Below are 20,964 nucleotides of genomic sequence, written 5' to 3'. Positions count from 1 at the left end.
TCATAAAATTTATATAGAAAATTCAATTACACTAATTATCCAGAGTTATTTGTATTTTTTACTACACTTACTTCAGTATATCCTTTTTATTATTACATTCACCTCTCTTCCTAATCTCATTATATTCACTTCATTTCACACTAATAAAGTACGACACAATTAATAAGAAATAATTCAAGTTTACATTGAATTTTTTAGTGCTTTTTTATAATTTAAATAATTGGTTATAATAATTGGCATAAAATTTTCACTTACGTAATTCTAAATTTTTTTTCTTTTCAAAATTGACCAATAGTATCTTTTCTTTCGCTTGTCTTTGATATGTATTCTATTGCATTGGTGTTTAAGTCTGGTCGCTACACATATGCAACAACAGCAGATGAGCCAATCTTTCCTGAGTCATGGGCGTCTAAAGACAATGCAAATAGCTGAATGATCTTTCGCAAATGCTCAAGAAGCTGGCATAGTGAGAACGAAAGTCCCTAGACGAACAACTTGGTCGAGAAGGCTGCGACTAATAGTTTTTAATATTCTGATGGTCGTCAGCGACTCAGTCGTCATCAAAGTAGGTGGAAGCAGCCTGAGCTGAGCTCATAATCTATCCAGGTTAAAATCCGACGAGTGAACTCCCAATTCCTGCTTCAAATATTCTCTTGAGCGAGGCCCACCAGCACATATAGCTCCTTCAGAAAATATCTTCTAGAATTTTATGAGTTGTTTGAGGCCTGGCTAAGTGAAACGACGCTGCACTTCATTCAAAAAATAGTCAATGATTTCGAAGTACATTTTTGGAAGATCTGATACAGTTTCTAGAGTAGCTGGTATCTGCTCCAACCTAATTGGTATTCTCTTTGATCTTGATGAAATGGGCAATTTTAAGTGTAGTCTGTCTGCATTTTCCTTTGCTTCCTTATAGATGTTTTCAAATGCACTGTCCGTTCGTAGGTTTCTCAGAGTGTCCTCTAGATAGAATCGCTGCTGCTCTTTTATCTTCAGAATTTTGAAGATCTTTCGCCAGTTATCCGCAAGGTACAAAAGCACGTATACTGACTATCAGAAAAAATATCATTCCGAATTTGTTTATTCTTTTCAAATGCCCTTTTAGAATTACTTTTTGATCATCATTTGGACCACTTGTATTACTGATTATTCTTTTCCAACGTGATTTGAATTCGTTTGTAGTAGATTGAAATCCGATTAGTGATTTTCGCCTACCACACCAGCGAGTAGGACAAACAGGCAGCAAATGTTTAGGATTACTTTCATTGATAGTTTTACAGGGTTCAAGAACAATGTCGGCGTGCGTATGTTGTCTATCGTTTTACAGAATCCAAGTTGATATTTTAAACATCTTTCACTATGGCCCGCATGCCACACAAAGATTAGCATTTTCGTGCTACTTCCTGCAATGGAAGATCTAATGCATGATTATTGCAATGAATGTATATAGCTTTCGGATATTGAGTCGAAGTTATCTTCTGCACACCATTCAATCGTCCTGACATGACTGCTGCACCATCATGACACTGTTCACATATATTTTCAATATTCAGGTTAGGTCTCGTTAGAATATCTTTGATCGTGAATTCTGTTTCCGATTTTGTGCCATGTGGGGTGATCATATTCATAAATATTTTGTTTGGTTTGATGAATCAGAGTCAATACAGCGCACACTGAGATAACTGTTCTTTCTTTGAAATATCAGTCGTGGAGTCGGCTATGATTGTATAAAATGGAGACTCTTTAACTTCTGCTAGCAACTCTCTCTATATTGCATGTGCCATAATCTTTAAAATTTCATTCTTTCAATCAGCACTAAGCCAGTTATCCTGTCGATTAATCCATTGGTTGAGAACAGGCACATCCATTTTTCCTTCATCCAGGAGTAACATCAAATTACCCGTACTATGCAAATGTCCACTGATTGCTTGACCACTGCGAGTTAAATATCTAACACTACTAGTTATTATAAGCAGTGACTGTCTTCCTTATTCTTGTTTACAAACTTGGTCTAAAAGGAGAGCTGAAACAGGTGTTCTGTTTCTGCACTCATATCTTAACCCTTTCACTACCACTGAGACGTGTGTGTCCCACAATACATTCTCAGAGAACCCCTGGTAATTTACCACATTTTATTGCTATGAATCGATGTTCCACTGGTAAAAAGAAGCCTGCTAATGGTTCACAAAATTCTTAACATTATCAAATAGACAGTAGTGGAAGTGAACGTGAACAATGAAAGTGATAATAGAACAGATGAAAGTGAGGAACAATGTGCTAGTGATAAAGCAGTGGTTGCATGTACTGTAATTTGGAAAAGGATGCCGAAATGTAAAATATTTGTAATCATAAATAAGACCCAATTGTTTTTCTGACAATATACGTTTCATAATTGAAAATACAAGATGACCATTCATGTCAATACCACTGGGGCATACAGGTCCCACGTAAAAATATCAGAGGGATACATATGTTCCCCCTTCCCACGTCAAAAAACGAAACAGTGGAAAATGTTTTTATATATATTAACAACCTCCTTACGTCGTGCCTATAAGGCTTGGATATAACTTTGTAGTGACGTAACGAAGCTGCTACTACTCATTATCTGAAATGAGTAGGTACCGAGCAACTAAATGTTCTAGCGAGAGGATAATCACAGAAACACTCTAAGTAGTTTAAACCAGAGATGTGCGTCTACGCGTAAAAAATGATAGTTTACGTTTACGTGTCAACTATGCGTAGACAATGTAAACAATGTAGACTATGTAGAATATGTCAACAACACGTAATTTAATATGGCGTCGTGGACAATAAAGGAGTTTTCTTTTGTCGTTACCTTGCGAAATTGTGTACAAAATAAAATGCCTAGACCAGCGAATAGTAACTTTCGAATACTTAGTTTCGTCTTGATGAAGGAAAATGAAAAATATGCATTTTGTAAATATGGAAGAAAAAATTGGCAAATGCAGCATATTCAAGACTGAAATCCCACAGGTGAGAATTAGTTCTGTAAGTTTCATTATAAAAGCAGTGCTCGAAGTGGAAATTCTAAGGAAGTGGTATTTGCAGAGCAGAGTAAACATACAGATTAGATAATTCCCTCTACTTTTTATATGTTAGTCGTTTCCCTAATCTTTCGCTGCACCGATGCAAAACAACTGAATGAGGAAATATGAACAAAAGAGCAACAAAATTCTTTCTTACATTTGATAGTGGTTGTCTACATAGTCTACACGGGAAAAGATGTAATGTAGATTACGTATAAATTACAGTAGAAAATCGCGTCGACGTAAAATTATAGTTTACGGCACATCACTGGTTTAAATTCATGTATTTGATTACTGAATGTCATCGTGTAAGTGTATGGAATAAATGAATGTGGCCTAATTGTTCAGATCACAGACTATCAAATGCCTGGAGTTTAGATCACGAGTAACACACATAGCTGAGGCACACATACCTTGGTAATACAGCTTCTGGCTGGAACGATAAATCCTTACTGCTTGGCTCTGGATTTCTCTCGGGACAAGGTTGGTGTCTGCGCTTGGTCTCCACAGTTTGCCAACTAAAGACCAATCATTACTCGATGGTAGCTAGTCATAATTGAAACGTAATGTAGATGAACCCTTGATCTACTTGTGGTCTCCAACTAATCTCCGGCAGATGTTAGGCTGCTATCGACCGATCTTAGACTGACCTAAGACTCCTCGTAGAGTGATCCTGATTCCCTCTGAATCAGGGTTTTTGTTTAATCTTCCAGACGGTGGAATTCGTCATGTTGTGATTCAACTTTGTTTAGCTCAACTATTAGTCAAACATTTGTTTCAAACCCTATTACATCGTGACCGAATTCCCAGACAATCAATTTCTGCGAATCAGTATATTATGCCATATCCGAATTGTGTCAATGTTAACAAAAAATGGTATTACACGTTTCTGACATTACAAAGCTGACATTACTGTTCTTAGTTTATATCTTTACATAATCCTGCGAGTTAGCGTCTCGCCAGGATTTTACGAATAACATAACATAAACACAACCATGTGCAACGGCTTACATAAAAAAATAAACAATAACAATCACACATGCCAATAGGACACAATCTAACATCATTCTAATATTCTGATCTTTTAACTTTAATTCAAACATATCATTATCCCAATCACCAAAAATAAAATATTATAAACTTCTAATATACCTCTACAATATTTATACGTTTGAAAACAACTTAAAATAGCCATATATTAATATTTCTCACTCCGAATAAAAATGGTAGTGAAAGGATTAAACGAACGGAATGACAATAGAGTTCGCATTTTTCATATGCTCTGAATTATTAATCCTACCTTATACATTTTTCCTCCTCACTATAAAACTTACTGCACTATGCATATTGCTTGTAAGAACATTAATTTAACTTTATGGAAAATGTATTTAGGCCCTAAATGTCCTGTTACTCATTTAAACTGTTATATTTTTCAAAATTTAAAATCTCGCTCGACGACTCGTTTCATATTGCAGACTTACGATTACTTAAACAACAATTTTAAAATAATTTACAGTGTTTTGAGAATGTACACCAGTGGGAATAAAGAGAATTTTCAATTATTTTTCTAACTCTTTCTGTCTAACATGGCGGGCAGAAAAAGCGCCCGGTCCTTGTTTCAAAGAGAAAGATGAATCTGAAATAGAGAATTATTTTCACCTTACTATAAAAATCAAAACTTAGTTCATATAATCAGCGTTGTGTGATGTTTTTACAGTCTAAAAGTGAGGGGGCAAAACGAGTATCTTGCCCCTTTGAAAATTTCAGGAGGGGCAACTGCCCCCTTGCCCCCCGATTTCGGCTCCCCTGATAATAATAATAATAATAATAATCATAATCATAATCATAATCATAATCATAATAATATACAACTTGGATATCAAATTTCACTGTTAGCTTTCTTATAGCTCATAGATATGTCTATCTTACACGTGTTTTCGCAATATTCCAAACTTTCTACGTACGAAAATCAGTCTCCTAGATTGTCAGTGGTAGAGCGTTCACCTGTGGTGTGTGAGGTTCCTGGTTTTATCCCCAGTCGCGGTAGGTGGGCTTTGTGGTGGACAAACACAGTGTGCGTGGGTTTTCCCATTTGCTCCCACTTTCTTCATTCCACCATTTCATACATTTCTTATCATCACCGTCTCCTTTAGCCTAGCCGGCATAATAGTGGGACGTATAATTGAAAGATTTCATTTCATTTCATCTCTAAAGATTTATTTCGTTCATCCATCTTTGTCTTTTGAAGGTACCTATCATAATTGCCGAGAGAGCGATCTTCGTATTCGCTAAGGGAATAAGGACTGATCACTACCCCCCCCCCCAAATCTTTCTTTTATGGAAATAAACTACCGGAGAGGAAGAAGAAGAAGTCCGTGGTCGTAGCATGTGAACTTTGACATGAAGTGATTTTAATATAAAATCGTGATTTGTTTGTGTTAATATTTTGTACAAGTATTCGCGATGGCTTCGAGCTCGAAGCAAAATGACGAGATTTGTGGTATGTTGTATGATTGGTTTATTGTTGTTGTTTCTTTACAATGTGACAATTTTTCTTTTTTATGCCGGGTTGGTGTAATGTTTCAGTACAAGAGTTGTTTACCGATAAGGTGTAGCTTTACAATAGGAGTGTAACTATAAATTCAGTTGATATATGTTGCTTTTTCACTGTAACTGCTCTCAGTTCCTCTAAGGATCGTATTTGTGTTGTTGGCGCTATTTTTCGGTTGTTTCACTTTAGGATGACTTAGCCTTGATGGCTATAAATACAGCTTTTTTTCAACAGTTCCCTCTCGGCTAAATGATTAGCATGCCCGCCTTGGTAATTGTTAAGAACAGCTACTTCTCATCTCCGGTGCACGAGGATACTTCTTACTGTTGCACTAGCTACAAAATTGATTCTATTTGATGTACAAGTGGTAATTCAACACATAAGAAACCCAGATCATGTTGCATTCACACTCCAATATGGAGTGAGAATGCAACGTGATCTAGGTTTCTTATGTGTTGAATTACCACTTGTACATCAAATAGAATCAATTTTGTAGCTAGTGCAACAGTAAGAAGTATCCACGTGCACGAAATATGCGTTCAATTGCCTAAGTACAAGGGCACTACACAAACATATATTATTAAGTACAAGGGCACTACACAAACGTATATATTAAGTACAAGGGCCACATTTAGAAATGCAACGAAAAGGAGAATAACGCCCAGGAAGCATTCATTTTCACATACCTCAAATGATTGGAGGATATAATCTAGCCACTTCCAACAGGAAGTTGTGAAACCGCGTTGTGGGGGGATACTTTTTTTTGAAAAGAAAGGAGGCCAGATGTCCCACGAAATGGTGTCTTTTGTTTCCATATCGCGGAATGCTGTCCTTCGCGTCTCGCCACAACCGCTCGATATTTTGCGTATGAGCGCCAGTTTCAGGATCTACGAAATTCAAGCTATGATTCACGCTGAAGTGCTGAAATCCAACCTCAGTCAACCTATCGTATGACTTCCAGCAGTCGCTATGAATGGTTGTACCAGGTTTCACCCACTGTTGAAGAACGCTTAACAGCTCTTCAGCACTTCGGTTCTTGACGACACACATGAATACATTGCCAGAACCAACCTCATAACCTCCAAAAACCCATGTGCCATCGATCACACGACCGCAGTGATTTTTGCGTTTCCCGAACTTGGACTCATCTATCTGAACTGTTATTCCTGGACCCCCAAGTTTAGTAGAGGAATCCATAGCCCAGCAAACACAAACCTCACGACAAAAGCTAAACCAATCGACACATGTGGGTTTGGAAATATTCAGATTCATAGTAGCATTACTGATGTTTGGACGACTATTCAAACACCAGTAACCCATAAGGCGCGTCACCGTTAAAAAATCGAGTTTAGCCCTAGAAAAAAACGTTCCCTTGAAAAGTGAAGAGGAAAAGGAGCACTTCGTCTTCCTCTTCGAATTTCCAATGAAACGTGTTTTCTGACAACGAAACACATTCCTTTCCTTACAAAAAACCGCATCCCTACAACATTTGGAACATAACTTACCTAAAGGAAGTACGCCATGCTGCTGCAAAAGTTTTATACACTCATCTATCCTTTGTTTTACAGTAATTTCCACTATGGCATACTCGGAGAAGGAGCATTCAGAGCACGCCGGCATGCACATGAGGATACCACCCGCCAATTCCTTTGTCTTCTTGCTCTTCTTCTTACAGACTACACCTGTCGCCACCTACATCAATGCGCACACGCACAGTTCCATTCATGACGTGGCATCGAACATTTGAAAAGCGCAAAACGCCTATGTAAACACAGAACGTTGACAACACAACGAGAGCGGAATACACACACGTCTTCTTTAATTTCAAATCACTCATTAACTAATTAAAATTGGGTATATTACCAACTTTTTAAGTAGGTAGATATTCAATGAATAATTCCTGAAAGTATGGCGTTTCTCGTCCTTCCCTAAATGGGAAGTACGGCTCCTTAACTATAACCCCCCCCCCCGCCTTTTGTGTGGGAGACTCGGGATTGATTCCCGGCGTGAGTTCATGTCTGGTTTTGATGTCATGTTGATACAGTATTTATTTCGTTAGTCCCGCCAGGTAATGAACAGAAGTAACTGATCAATAATTACAAATCGCCGACCGAATACATTGCCAGTCTTGGCTGATACGGTACGTTGCGTTTCGTTCACTGTACTATCGTATTTTAGTGGGACACACATTCATGAAGTTTATCTTAGCACAAAATGCACTCTTATTGCCTTAATGCTTTCTAAGGGAGCTAATGCCCTGGCTCGGTTAGGCTAAAGACATGCCGAAGATTCCTCGCGGTCGCTGCCTTGATGTCTTGGCCCGATGGATGAAGGGTGCACATAGTGAAGAGGTTGCGTCCTCGCGGCAAGGTTCTAGAACACAGGCCCCCCTTCCCATTCAGCTGTAATAAAGACAGAAAACAACGTGCCCTGCGGGGGTCTAACCCGCCTTCACTCGCTAACGCTCGCTCGGCAATACTATGTGAATTAAATATTAAACTTTGGTACAGATAGGAACCAACCTAGCTACTAACCTATATGGGGGGACCTGTGTTCTAGAACCTTCCCCGTCCTCGCCATAGGAGCTACCGTTAAGCCGAACCAACGAAAGAGTTTTTAATATATTCTAATAGTTTGTATGATATACGAGCTCGTATATTCATCTTGAGTATAAATGATTCATGGAATTTCTAAGTGAAAAATATCGAAAACTATTAGCACAGTATGTGTACGCCAGGGTTGGCTAGTTTAAACCAGCTTCTTCTTCTTCTTCTTCTTCTTTTTTTAATTGGTTTAAACGAAATAAAACGAAAAATGTTTGTAAAGGTGTAAGTGTTCGTAAAATCTTGATGAACACACATTTGTGGGTTATCACGTTTCACTCCCGTATATTATTCGTATTATATTCAGACCTAAATTCCCCATTCATTAACTCAAAGGGACTACAGAAGCAACTTTTGTATTTTTATAAGTTTATGAACGTTTTTTTTTTTTTTTGTGATTTTTTAATAGTTTATTATTATTGTTATGCAGTTGCAATCAAAGAAAAATTCTGAATATTGTTTCATTTTAATAGTGTTTACTATTGATAAAATATATTGAAGTACCATACTTTTTGGGGGAGGTCATACAAACCCCACGAGGGACTTTTATTGAAATTAGAAGCATCTTTGATATCTATGTATAAATGGGTAACCCAAAGTGAACTTACATGATTTGTATTTTTATTCACTTTTCTTACTGATATGCAAATTAAATCGTTGTATTTCTTTACTTGGACTAAAAGAAGTCGTTATGAACTAACTTGGACTAATAGAATTCGTTATGAACTAACTTGGACTAAATTAGTTCTTCTGTACGCTGCAATATTTTGAAATTGTCCATATGTAATTCTGTATAATGGTTTCACTTCTGCAACTGTTTATCTTTTTGTCCTTCTGAAATGACTCTTCACAGTTATATTAACAAGTATGTAAAGATCAGTACAATGTATTTTTATCAGGAGTCCTTCGTGAGTGAGTCGGCAGACGTATCGCATTTGTCGCTAATTAGTTCCGGTTTCGAGTTCAAATGGAGGACAATTTCTGTCGGATGTAAGTCGAGAAGCGGTTTGTTTTTCACTTTAAGCTTATGTGACCCCTTGCAGCATAACCCTGTTGCTGCATAATAACACCAAGGCGAAATAAACTTGTCCATATGTGATATAAATACATAGAGCAAATTATTTAACCTCCCCCCCCCAAAAAAAAACTGTTTAAACCAAAAAAAACTCTTTTTTTTTTCAATAAAAACCGTGATTTTTGCCAACTCTAGTTTACGCTAATAACAAAACAAAAGAACTGACTAAACTAAACTAAACTAACTCTATGGCCTATGGAACCCGGAGGTTCAATGTCGCGTTCACAAAAGCTCTCCACTGACTTCTATCCTTAGCTAACTGCGTCCAGTTTCTACTTTGTATTCCAATCTCTGCGAAATCCATCTTAATATTGTCCTCCCATCTACGCCTAGGTCTTCATAATGGTCATTTTCCGATTGGTCTTCCAGTCAAGACTTTGAAAGCGTTTCTACTTTCTTCCATTCTAGCTACATGACCCGCCCACCTAAGCCTCCTACACTTGATGACCCTAACAATGTTGGGTAAACCATATAACTTATGTAGTTCCTCGTTATGAAGTTTCCGCCATTCCCCCGTTCCCGCTCCTCTTGGGTCCGAATATTCGTCTCAGGACCTTGTTCTCAGATACTTTCAGTCTATGTTCTTCCCTCAGAATAAGCGACCATGTTTCGCAACCATACAGAACAACAGGCATGTTTATAGTTTTGTATATTTTAAGCTTCAGATTCCTCGATAGAATTCGCGACGACAAGAGATTTTGAACCGAGTAGTAACACGAATTCCCTGCTTTTAGTCGACATTTAATTTCTTCGTGAATATGATTTCCTCTGTTAATACTGATCCTAGATATTTGAAACTATCCACTTTATCAAAAAAATTATTTAATATTTTAACGCATCCTTAATTTGCCGTATTACGGTCCCGACGCACTTCCATGTAGTTTTCTGTGCATTTACTTCTAAACCCATGTCCCTGCAAGCGTTTAATAAGATCTCTGCATTTCTGTCTATTGTTCTCCTATCATTCCCTATTAAATTTACATCATCAGCATATGCCATAAGCTGGTGAATACCGTTGAACTCTAGGCCCTGGTTGCTATCTTTGATTTTCCTTATCAAAATAAAAGAACACATTCGAAAATTCAAATTTTCATATTCATAATCGACACATGGCAGTACAAGCCTAGTTTCAAAAATGGGATTTATGCAGCAGAAAGCTGTACTTTTAAACATGAGAACTGTTTTTCCGTTGTTATTTTACAGCGTGAGTTCCATATACAGTATGCCGCTGTACAGCCAGGTCACCAAAGCATTCTGAGATGATATTAATACTTTAAGGACATTGGCTGTCTGCGTAAGGATAAAAGCACAGCGCGTTAATGCGTTTCTGACGAAACAGGAGCAAATTAGGCGAGTTTCGTGTATAGCTCACAGAAGCTAACACGACGCGCCAGCCGGAAACATTATTTTGTAGACCCAATTGCAACTGAAACCGTACCGCATACACAGTTATTGCAAATCCTATAGCCAGATGACCTTGTCAAACAATATGAATTGTTTAAATTGTATCTAGAACGCTATGGAGGATGATGGTTTTCTTGAGCTTCTGCTGTTTAGTGACGAGACGACATTCCATTTAAGTGGTAAGGTTAATTGTCGTAATGGGGTACTGATCACTCACACTACAGTGCAACATGTACGAGATTCCCCAAAACTGGATGTATTTACTGCAGTGCCTAAATCAAAGGTGTAATATCTTTTTTTCTTCGCGAAGAACACTGGGAGGGTTATGTTATTCCTCGATATAGTTTAGTTGTGGTTGTTTTCACAACTGAAAGATAATTCTAATGACTTCATGCCCCATTGGCACACTGAAGTGGGTTACTACCTGAACGAAGAATCCCACGCTATTGGATAGATAACTTAGCGATTTGCCCATAGCCTCCTAGATCTCCTGATCTGTCACTTTGTGATTTTTGTTCCTTTGGGACATTGTAAAAGGTACAGTGTATACGTCTCCACTACCAATAACTTTGGGTGGGCTCTAGAGTCCCATTACAGCTGCATTTACGACCATGAGGAAGGCTATGCTAAAGCGTCATCATCATCACATCAAACATTCGTAACAATATATCTAAAGCTTGGTACTTTCTGTATACTTTCATGTATAATTCGTTATTGTATGTGATAGTGTCTGTTGAAGCCAAAGTATTAGTTGGCGAAACTGTCACACGTATGTAGTTTTTAAATTTGAATATATTGTTTCGCTCAGCAAATAGTTTGTTTGTGTAATCTATTGTTAGCAAAAAGTGTTATCAGTCATCTTGGTATACACCAATTGCATGTCAATTACATAATCATTTGTTACAATCTGTTGTTGTTCCGGAAGATAAAGCCAGGCTTCTTGCTGCCTTGTCTCCCGAAGCGGGTGCATGGTTGATGGCGATACTTTCTCCGCCTTTAGGCCTTCATTTGTCAAATGAAAGGTTTCAAATTGCTGTAGCCTTACGTTTAGGCTTAGCAGTTTGTGAGCCTCATCGCTGTCCAGCTTGTGGGGATGAGGTTAACCAACGTGGCCTGCTCGGCCTTTCATGTATGAGGAGCGCTGGTAGATTCGCCCGACATTCCTCTGTAAATGATATAATACTACGAGCCCTCAACGCAGCTGGATTTCCTTCAATACGAGAACCTTCTGGTTGCTGTCGTTCGGTTGGAAAGCGACCAGATGGGATGACACTGGTTCCATGGATAAGAGGTAAATGTTTATTGTGGGACATCACATGCGCTGATACATACGCTCATTCAAGTCTCCCTTTGTCAGTAATGAACGCTGGAGCTGTTACTAATCGCAGAGAAGCTGAAAAGCAAAGAAAATACAACAACCTTTTCGAAAAGTTTGTTTTCACTCCAACCGCTATTGAAACCAGTGGTGCTTGGGGTGCAAGAAGTCTTGAATTCAGTAGAGAGGTAGAAAGACGCATTTCTTGTGTTTCCGGCGAAGTTCGCTCCACATCTTATTTTATACAGCGCATATCCATTTCTATCCAACGTGGTAACGTCTCGTCGGTCCTAGGAACTTTACCACCTGGCAAGGAACTGGACGAGGTGTTTCTACTCTGAGAAGAATTGTTTTATATATAATAGTTCCTGGACAATAGTTTTTCTTTTGACGTTATATTTACATATTTAAATTTAAAAATTCAATGATGTTCGTATTTAACGTCAAATAACAATGAAATGTATTTAAGTTCTATTCCAAACAATGATTCAACAATTTATAATGGAATCTCAACAATGTTCTCGATTGCCGGCATTTGAAAAAATAAATAAAGTTTGTTTGTGTTTAAGAAGATATTGGGAGTTAAAACAAGAAACTGAAGATCGAGGAACGTGGAAGAAATATTTCCAGGCCCAAACCGAAAGTTAAAAAGAAAAAAAAAATTCTCATTTGTCCCAGGACGTACCAACAGGCACAATACTTAATAATAATAATAATAATACGTTTTAAATACAACACTTTCAAATCCGATGAATCATTATATATATATGTATAAAGATTCGCTGGTAGTGTTCAACAAAATACAATATCGGATCCAACGTAGAAATGGAATGAAATGTAGGTGTGATGTGGAAGAGTGCCATTTTATTTATCTTTTAACAACAATTTATGGCCTGTAGTTGTGAATGCGTATGTGTTTTATTTAAAATTCTAGTGTCAGAAGAGGAGGAGTTGTCTTCAATTGCGAAGAAGCTAAAGGAGATCGATGGAAAGATTGCAGAGCTGAAAGCAAACAAGGAAACTCTATTGAAGCGACAGGAGAAGCTGAAAGCAGACATAATGAGAAAGAGGAGCGAGAGCATAGCCAAAAGGAATTGGGCTCAAACAGGTGAGTCGATCTAGTTTTAATTTAGTGCTCTTTTTATTCCGCATATGTTTTTTGAAATATTCATATTTAGTACGTGGCGGTAACCGTCTGTAGTGTGAAGAGTATGTCATCCCGATGAGTATTCATCATATTCTTGTTGAATGTACTGAATGCTCAAGGGGGGGCGCAGTGGCTCAGTGGTAGAGCGTTCACCTCTGGTGCTTGGGGTCCCGGGCTCGATCCCAGCCCCCGCCAAGTGAACTTTGTGGTGGACAAACACCGTGCTCGTGGGTTTTCTCGGGGTTCTCCCGTTTCCTCCCACTTTCTTCATTCCACCATTTCATTCATTACTCATCATCACCGTCTCCTTTAGCCTAACCGGCATAACCGTGGGACGTAAAACTCAAAGATTTCATTTACTGAATGCTCAGATTGTAGAGAAGGTTAGGACTAGGTATCGAAGGCTATAGATTTGTTATGGGTGATGCTGTTTTTACTAACCGAATTCTTGTTTTTATTCGTCCGATCAACTGTCAACGTTCTTTCATGGTGTTATCTTTTAGCTTTTCCCTGTTTGATTTTATCATGATTAAATTTTATAATTTATGTATTTGTATACTTTTTTACTAAGTATTATTTATTGTTTTATCTTATTTTTCAGATCTGTATCTCTTTTATGTTTCGTTTCTTACATATTCTATTCTTTAAATAGAAGTTGTTGTTCTATTCATTAAATAGAAGTTGTTGTTCTATTCATTAAATAGAAGTTGTTGTTCTATTCATTAAATAGAAGTTGTTGTTCTATTCATTAAATAGAAGTTGTTGTTCTATTCATTAAATAGAAGTTGTTGTTCTATTCATTAAATAGAAGTTGTTGTTCTATTCATTAAATAGAAGTTGTTGTTCTATTCATTAAATAGAAGTTGTTGTTCTATTCTTTAAATAGAAGTTGTTCTATTCATTAAATAGAAGTTGTTGTTCTGTTCATTAAATATAAGTTGTTGTTCTATTCATTAAATAGAAGTTGTTGTTCTGTTCATTAAATAGAAGTTGTTGTTCTATTCATTAAATAGAAGTTGTTGTTCTATTCATTAAATAGAAGTTGTTGTTCTATTCATTAAATAGAAGTTGTTGTTCTATTCATTAAATAGAAGTTGTTGTTCTATTCATTAAATAGAAGTTGTTGTTCTATTCATTAAATAGAAGTTGTTGTTCTATTCATTAAATAGAAGTTGTTGTTCTATTCATTAAATAGAAGTTGTTGTTCTATTCATTAAATAGAAGTTGTTGTTCTATTCATTAAATAGAAGTTGTTGTTCTATTCATTAAATAGAAGTTGTTGTTCTATTCATTAAATAGAAGTTGTTGTTCTATTCATTAAATAGAAGTTGTTGTTCTATTCATTAAATAGAAGTTGTTGTTCTATTCATTAAATAGAAGTTGTTGTTCTATTCATTAAATAGAAGTTGTTGTTCTATTCATTAAATAGAAGTTGTTGTTCTGTTCATTAAATAGAAGTTGTTGTTCTATTCATTAAATAGAAGTTGTTGTTCTATTCATTAAATAGAAGTTGTTGTTCTATTCATTAAATAGAAGTTGTTGTTCTGTTCATTAAATAGAAGTTGTTGTTCTATTCATTAAATAGAAGTTGTTGTTCTATTCATTAAATAGAAGTTGTTGTTCTATTCATTAAATAGAAGTTGTTGTTCTATTCATTAAATAGAAGTTGTTGTTCTATTCATTAAATAGAAGTTGTTGTTCTATTCTTTAAATAGAAGTTGTTCTATTCATTAAATAGAAGTTGTTGTTCTGTTCATTAAATATAAGTTGTTGTTCTATTCATTAAATATAAGTTGTTGTTCTGTTCATTAAATAGAAGTTGTTGTTCTATTCATTAAATAGAAGTTGTTGTTCTATTCATTAAATAGAAGTTGTTGTTCTATTCATTAAATAGAAGTTGTTGTTCTATTCATTAAATAGAAGTTGTTGTTCTATTCATTAAATAGAAGTTGTTGTTCTATTCTTTAAATAGAAGTTGTTCTATTCATTAAATAGAAGTTGTTGTTCTGTTCATTAAATATAAGTTGTTGTTCTATTCATTAAATATAAGTTGTTGTTCTGTTCATTAAATAGAAGTTGTTGTTCTATTCATTAAATAGAAGTTGTTGTTCTATTCATTAAATAGAAGTTGTTGTTCTATTCATTAAATAGAAGTTGTTGTTCTATTCATTAAATAGAAGTTGTTGTTCTATTCATTAAATAGAAGTTGTTGTTCTATTCATTAAATAGAAGTTGTTCTATTCATTAAATAGAAGTTGTTGTTCTGTTCATTAAATATAAGTTGTTGTTCTATTCATTAAATAGAAGTTGTTGTTCTGTTCATTAAATATAAGTTGTTGTTCTATTCATTAAATATAAGTTGTTGTTCTATTCATTAAATAGAAGTTGTTGTTCTATTCATTAAATAGAAGTTGTTGTTCTATTCATTAAATAGAAGTTGTTGTTCTATTCATTAAATAGAAGTTGTTGTTCTATTCATTAAATAGAAGTTGTTGTTCTATTCATTAAATAGAAGTTGTTGTTCTATTCATTAAATAGAAGTTGTTGTTCTATTCATTAAATAGAAGTTGTTGTTCTATTCATTAAATAGAAGTTGTTGTTCTATTCATTAAATAGAAGTTGTTGTTCTATTCATTAAATAGAAGTTGTTGTTCTATTCATTAAATAGAAGTTGTTGTTCTATTCTTTAAATAGAAGTTGTTCTATTCATTAAATAGAAGTTGTTGTTCTGTTCATTAAATATAAGTTGTTGTTCTATTCATTAAATAGAAGTTGTTGTTCTATTCATTAAATAGAAGTTGTTGTTCTGTTCATTAAATAGAAGTTGTTGTTCTATTCATTAAATAGAAGTTGTTGTTCTGTTCATTAAATAGAAGTTGTTGTTCTATTCATTAAATAGAAGTTGTTGTTCTATTCATTAAATAGAAGTTGTTGTTCTATTCTTTAAATAGAAGTTGTTCTATTCATTAAATAGAAGTTGTTGTTCTATTCATTAAATAGAAGTTGTTGTTCTATTCATTAAATAGAAGTTGTTGTTCTGTTCATTAAATAGAAGTTGTTGTTCTATTCATTAAATAGAAGTTGTTGTTCTATTCATTAAATAGTTGTTGTTGTTCTATTCATTAAATAGAAGTTGTTGTTCTATTCATTAAATAGAAGTTGTTGTTCTATTCATTAAATAGAAGTTGTTGTTCTATTCATTAAATAGAAGTTGTTGTTCTATTCTTTAAATAGAAGTTGTTCTATTCATTAAATAGAAGTTGTTGTTCTGTTCATTAAATATAAGTTGTTGTTCTATTCATTAAATAGAAGTTGTTGTTCTGTTCATTAAATAGAAGTTGCTACTAATTGAAATGACGCTTTGCTTGTTTTGTCCATCATTCAGCAATCGTTTTGATTAATTTTGCAGATTTTGCTTGGTCTCAAAAACTTCAAGAAGCACTGAAATCTGTGTTTAAGTTGGACAGCTTCAGGCCTTATCAGCTACCAGCCATTAACGCCACAATGTCGCGGGAAGATGTGATTTTGATTATGCCGACTGGTGGGGGTAAAAGCTTGTGTTACCAACTGCCTGCTGTTGTTTCCAAAGGTAAGCTCAAATAAAGTTGCGTGATTGTCTGTAAAGGTTGATACAGTAAGGCTAATTAAATTTCTACAAAGTATGTACCTTTCGTCGATAAGTGAATCGTATCTTAGTTTTTATACCGTATTTTTACTTGCTTTGATGTAGTTTAGGAAACCTAGTATGCCGTGTAGCTGCTATAACACTTACCCGAACATCTATTTTTGGGGGCGCGGTGGCACAGTGGTAGAGCGCTCATCTCTGGTGCCTGCGATCCTGGGTTCGATCCCAGCTTGTGCCAAGTGAACTTTGTGGTGGACAAACACCGTGGGCGTGGGTTTTCTCTGGGTTCTCCCGTTTCCTCTCACTTTCTGCATTCCACTATTTCATTCATTTCTCATCATCACCGTCTCCTTCCTTTAGCCTAGCCGGCATAAGCGTGGGACGTAAAACTTAAAGATTTCATTTCATTTTTTTTCGAATATCTTTTGTTTGAGATTCTGTAGTTTGTATAAGTCACTACTTCTGGATTTTAAAAATGCTCTTTAAATACCTGGATGCATAATACGGGGTTTAGCATTTTTTTTTTTTTTTTTTATTTAATTATGTCAGTGGACTGTATTTTTCAGCATTGTATTGTTGTTAAAGAGCATTTTAAAAATATAAAATTATTATGTGTATATTAAAGGCAATTGCTTGTTCAACTGGAATATTTACTATGTTGGGTTGCTTCTGCAAATGACCAGAGGTTTGGTTGACTGTACAAGCTAGAGGAACGAAGCAGAAAAACGCATCGAAACCTCTGAACCGTTGCTGTCGCAGTTGGTTGAAGCAGCACCCGATGATTGGAAGATCATGGTTCTAGTTCCTGGTTGTCCAGATTTGTGTGTCTGATTACAATGTAGCGTATAGTCTTAAACATGAAACAGGTTAATTATTTAAAAAAAGCTGAACTCCTCAAGTCTAGCAGGGACCGATTTCCTGAACCTCTCCCATTAGTATTATGTGCCTTAAACCTACTCTACATGACTTGACAATTAGCTATTCTCTTCTTAGTAACATTTTATATTTATTTATTTTATTTGAACCACGAGTCTAACACATAAGTATTTGTCTGTGACTTCTCATACTTTCTTTCACAATAACATGTCAGAGGTAAACCAATTTAAAATGTAGTTCAAGAATGTTCATTCGTTCTCTAAATGCTTGGGAAAAAGTTATCCTCACTCTTGTAAATTCCGTTTATAATTATTTATATATAAGCGTCGTAAAGAAAAACAATACTTCGTCGAAATCCTCCTGCGAAGGTATGTCGCCCTTGAAACGATATGAGTCTGTTTCTCCTGTGACTAGCAGGTCGTGTGGAGCACGCAAAATCAGCACAGACCTAAGGGCTGCACTCTCCCACCTACCTCCTCTTCTTTATCACCCGCCTTTCTCTTAGCCCGCTGCCCGCAAGGAGGTAAGCTATAACGTTTACTCCATAGGATGATAATCCTGAGAGAGCAAACATTACATTAGATAGTCGTACATAGAATGTTTTGCCCGAGCGTTGACGATGAAACAAGTTATTACAAATAATAGCTCCTTTCAACGCCAACTACACATAAGCAAAGATTCTAAACACAACCTTAAATATGCTTACACACCAAAGATTCAGCATCATATTTTTCGAAAGATAATAAACACCACAAACAATAAGTAAGAATTATTTTCAGTACCATGCACAGAAATTGATTACCACGAGGCTTGAGGACACAGCATGCAAATCACAATCAATACGCACAAATGGACTTAAAATGTTAATAATTAACCATACTTACATAACCTGATATTAGGTATTGAATATTACACTAAAATTGGGTATCGATGCTTTTTTATCTAGTAAATTATAAGCGGATATACGAATACTAAATTACATTAGTATGTGATTATCTTCTGCAGCAAGGTATTTGAGATGTTACATGTTTCTTGTCTCGGCGTCAAGTAAAGCTGCCTACCGACAAATCTCTTTAGTTCTCGCTGTTCGCGTGAGTTTCTCGTGCTGGATGACGTAAGAGCGGACAGAGTTGTGATTGGCTAAAGAAGCACTGGCCAAGGTCAAGTCAGTCGTCTGCATCCTCTGAGCGCGAAAACGCACACAGAGAAACGTAGTTTGCTTGCAAGTGACAGTCCTTTTAAAATAAAATTAAACTGCTTGAGCCGCATACAGCCAAAATAATGTCCAAATGAGTTTATGACAAAGCTAGTAAGCTCATACCCCGCATATGAAGATACACTTTTCTTTTTCTATTGCTTATCCTAAAATCCTACCATTCTCGACAACACTTATCAGAAAATGTTGTTTCCGTCACATTAAACGTATGATTACCTTGTACATAAAGACAGGCGTTTAAAAGGCTGTTCTCTGAGTCAGGCTAACGCCAGAAAGAGTTAGAACATGTGAACAGATAGTAACATCAGACATTGTGACTTACGCTATGTTGCCAAGTCTCTCACGGACATCAGAGTTACAGACTTCATATTAAAATAACTAATTTTTTGCTCAATCGTTTCCCATTACTATACATTAATAAATATCTGTAATTATTTTTATTAATCATTATTTTATTAAGTGGAAAGGCACGTGACTTCGTTACTACATTTAGGGCCGCTGCTGAGAACATCTCACATTTTGATAATTGATACTAAAACTGTATGGATGGTCAGTGGGAGCTCCTGAACTACCAGAGTTGCTGTAGATCCATGTTTAATATAATCTTGCTGCTGAAAGAGACGCTAAATTCCAATTAAATAACCAACTAAAAACAGTATGGGCCTTCCGTTAAGTTTTCTCAAAGCTCAGTCATATCAAACATTGTTGTTAATGCCATTTTACATTTAAAATATATATATATATATATCCATCCTTGGGATCTAATTGCACCCACAAATGAGTTGCCATAGTGTTTTCCCTTCCAATTATGATGTATAATATAAAGACAGTATTATGATGTCAAAATATACTAACTCAAATGATTGATCTATATCTACATTACTTTAATTTTAGTTATTAGTTTAAGCGTAATTATGTCTTGAGTAACTTTTTTTTTTTTTTTTTTTATTTATTTAGTTTTATCATTAAAATATGTGATCCTTTCAAATGATAGCAACAGTTCGGAATGTTATCACTGTGTTGCGAGCAGTAATAATATTTTGAAAACTGTAAGCAAGAGGCTAATACAACATCAAGGCCTTAGAAGTTCCTCCAAAATCCACAGAAAAATATATTGCAAATTTTAAGACATTTTTTACTTATCTCCAGCAAAGTAGCGGTATTTATCGGGTTAAATGTCAATGTGACAATATATATATATAGGTCAAACAAAAAGGAATATTTGTATTAGAATAGCTGAGCACATTTACACATCGAAATCTCGTAGCTTACAACAGTTATCCGGATTGACTTCACATCTGAGACAATAACCATAACATTGCTAATTTATGTTTGATAGAGAAAGTAAAAACAACTGAACGAAAAATTAAAGAAACCTATTACATTCATAAAGAGAAACCTACACTTAATTCAGATAAAGGAGACATAAATGCGATTTGGAGCAGTCTTTTGACTTTTTATTTCCGCCGTCTGCAAGGTAATAAAAAGGCAGTGAACAGTGACAAGTGAATTGCCATTAATGTCTGTTTATGTCCTACAAGAAGATTGACGCTTCCCATATTTTTAATTTTTTTAAATCAAATTTACGCATCCACATTTCTCCCCATATTTTAAATCCTTTTCGAATTGTGAGTAGGGTGAAGATAAAGCTAATGTTCTCCGAAAGTACTTCCTAGAAGATTGGTTTGTTTTTTTGCGGTGAGTATTAGCCTTTTGAGTACATTTTTCTAAGTTAGGAATGTTATTTATTTTTTTCTTTCTATGCTTATTATTTTGTAATTTCTGCAGGGGTGACGCTCGTTGTTTCCCCACTCGTGGCGTTGATGGAAGACCAGTTGATGGGATTAAAGGCGTTGGGAGTCAACGCTGGAATGCTATCATCCACAACGGATAAAAATGAAGCAAATGCACTACAACAGGTAAATATCGTCAGTAGTTTTAATTATAATCATCTCGCTTAAAAGTTTCCACTTTGTTTCAAAGAAATGTCGGCTTGTTCCGTCAGTTATTTAAAATTCCACCCGCACTATTCCTTCTCACCCAAAAATTGTCATGATTCTTCTTTATACTTGTCAAACAATAAGTCGTATCTACAGGACTGTCAC

The 20,964-nt window shown here is 35.6% G+C and overlaps 1 protein-coding gene across 1 annotated transcript in view; it reads left to right on the top strand.

Moving 5' to 3' along the window:
• Positions 1-5,389: 5,389 nt before the first annotated feature.
• Positions 5,390-20,964, top strand: part of LOC145664992 (ATP-dependent DNA helicase Q1-like) — a 69,138-nt gene continuing 53,563 nt past the window's right edge. Inside the window, exons 1-4 of the mRNA XM_081732173.1 lie at positions 5,390-5,547; positions 12,930-13,103; positions 16,552-16,731; positions 20,648-20,778. Coding sequence (XP_081588299.1) covers positions 5,511-5,547; positions 12,930-13,103; positions 16,552-16,731; positions 20,648-20,778 — 522 coding nt within the window. The 5' untranslated portion in view covers positions 5,390-5,510. The remainder of the gene's footprint in view (positions 5,548-12,929; positions 13,104-16,551; positions 16,732-20,647; positions 20,779-20,964) is intronic.

The sequence above is a fragment of the Thermobia domestica genome, chromosome 11, assembly GCF_964235325.1.
Source record: "Thermobia domestica chromosome 11, izTheDome1.hap1.1, whole genome shotgun sequence".
Lineage (NCBI taxonomy): Eukaryota > Metazoa > Arthropoda > Insecta > Zygentoma > Lepismatidae > Thermobia > Thermobia domestica.
This window is presented reverse-complemented; position numbering and strand designations above follow the sequence as displayed.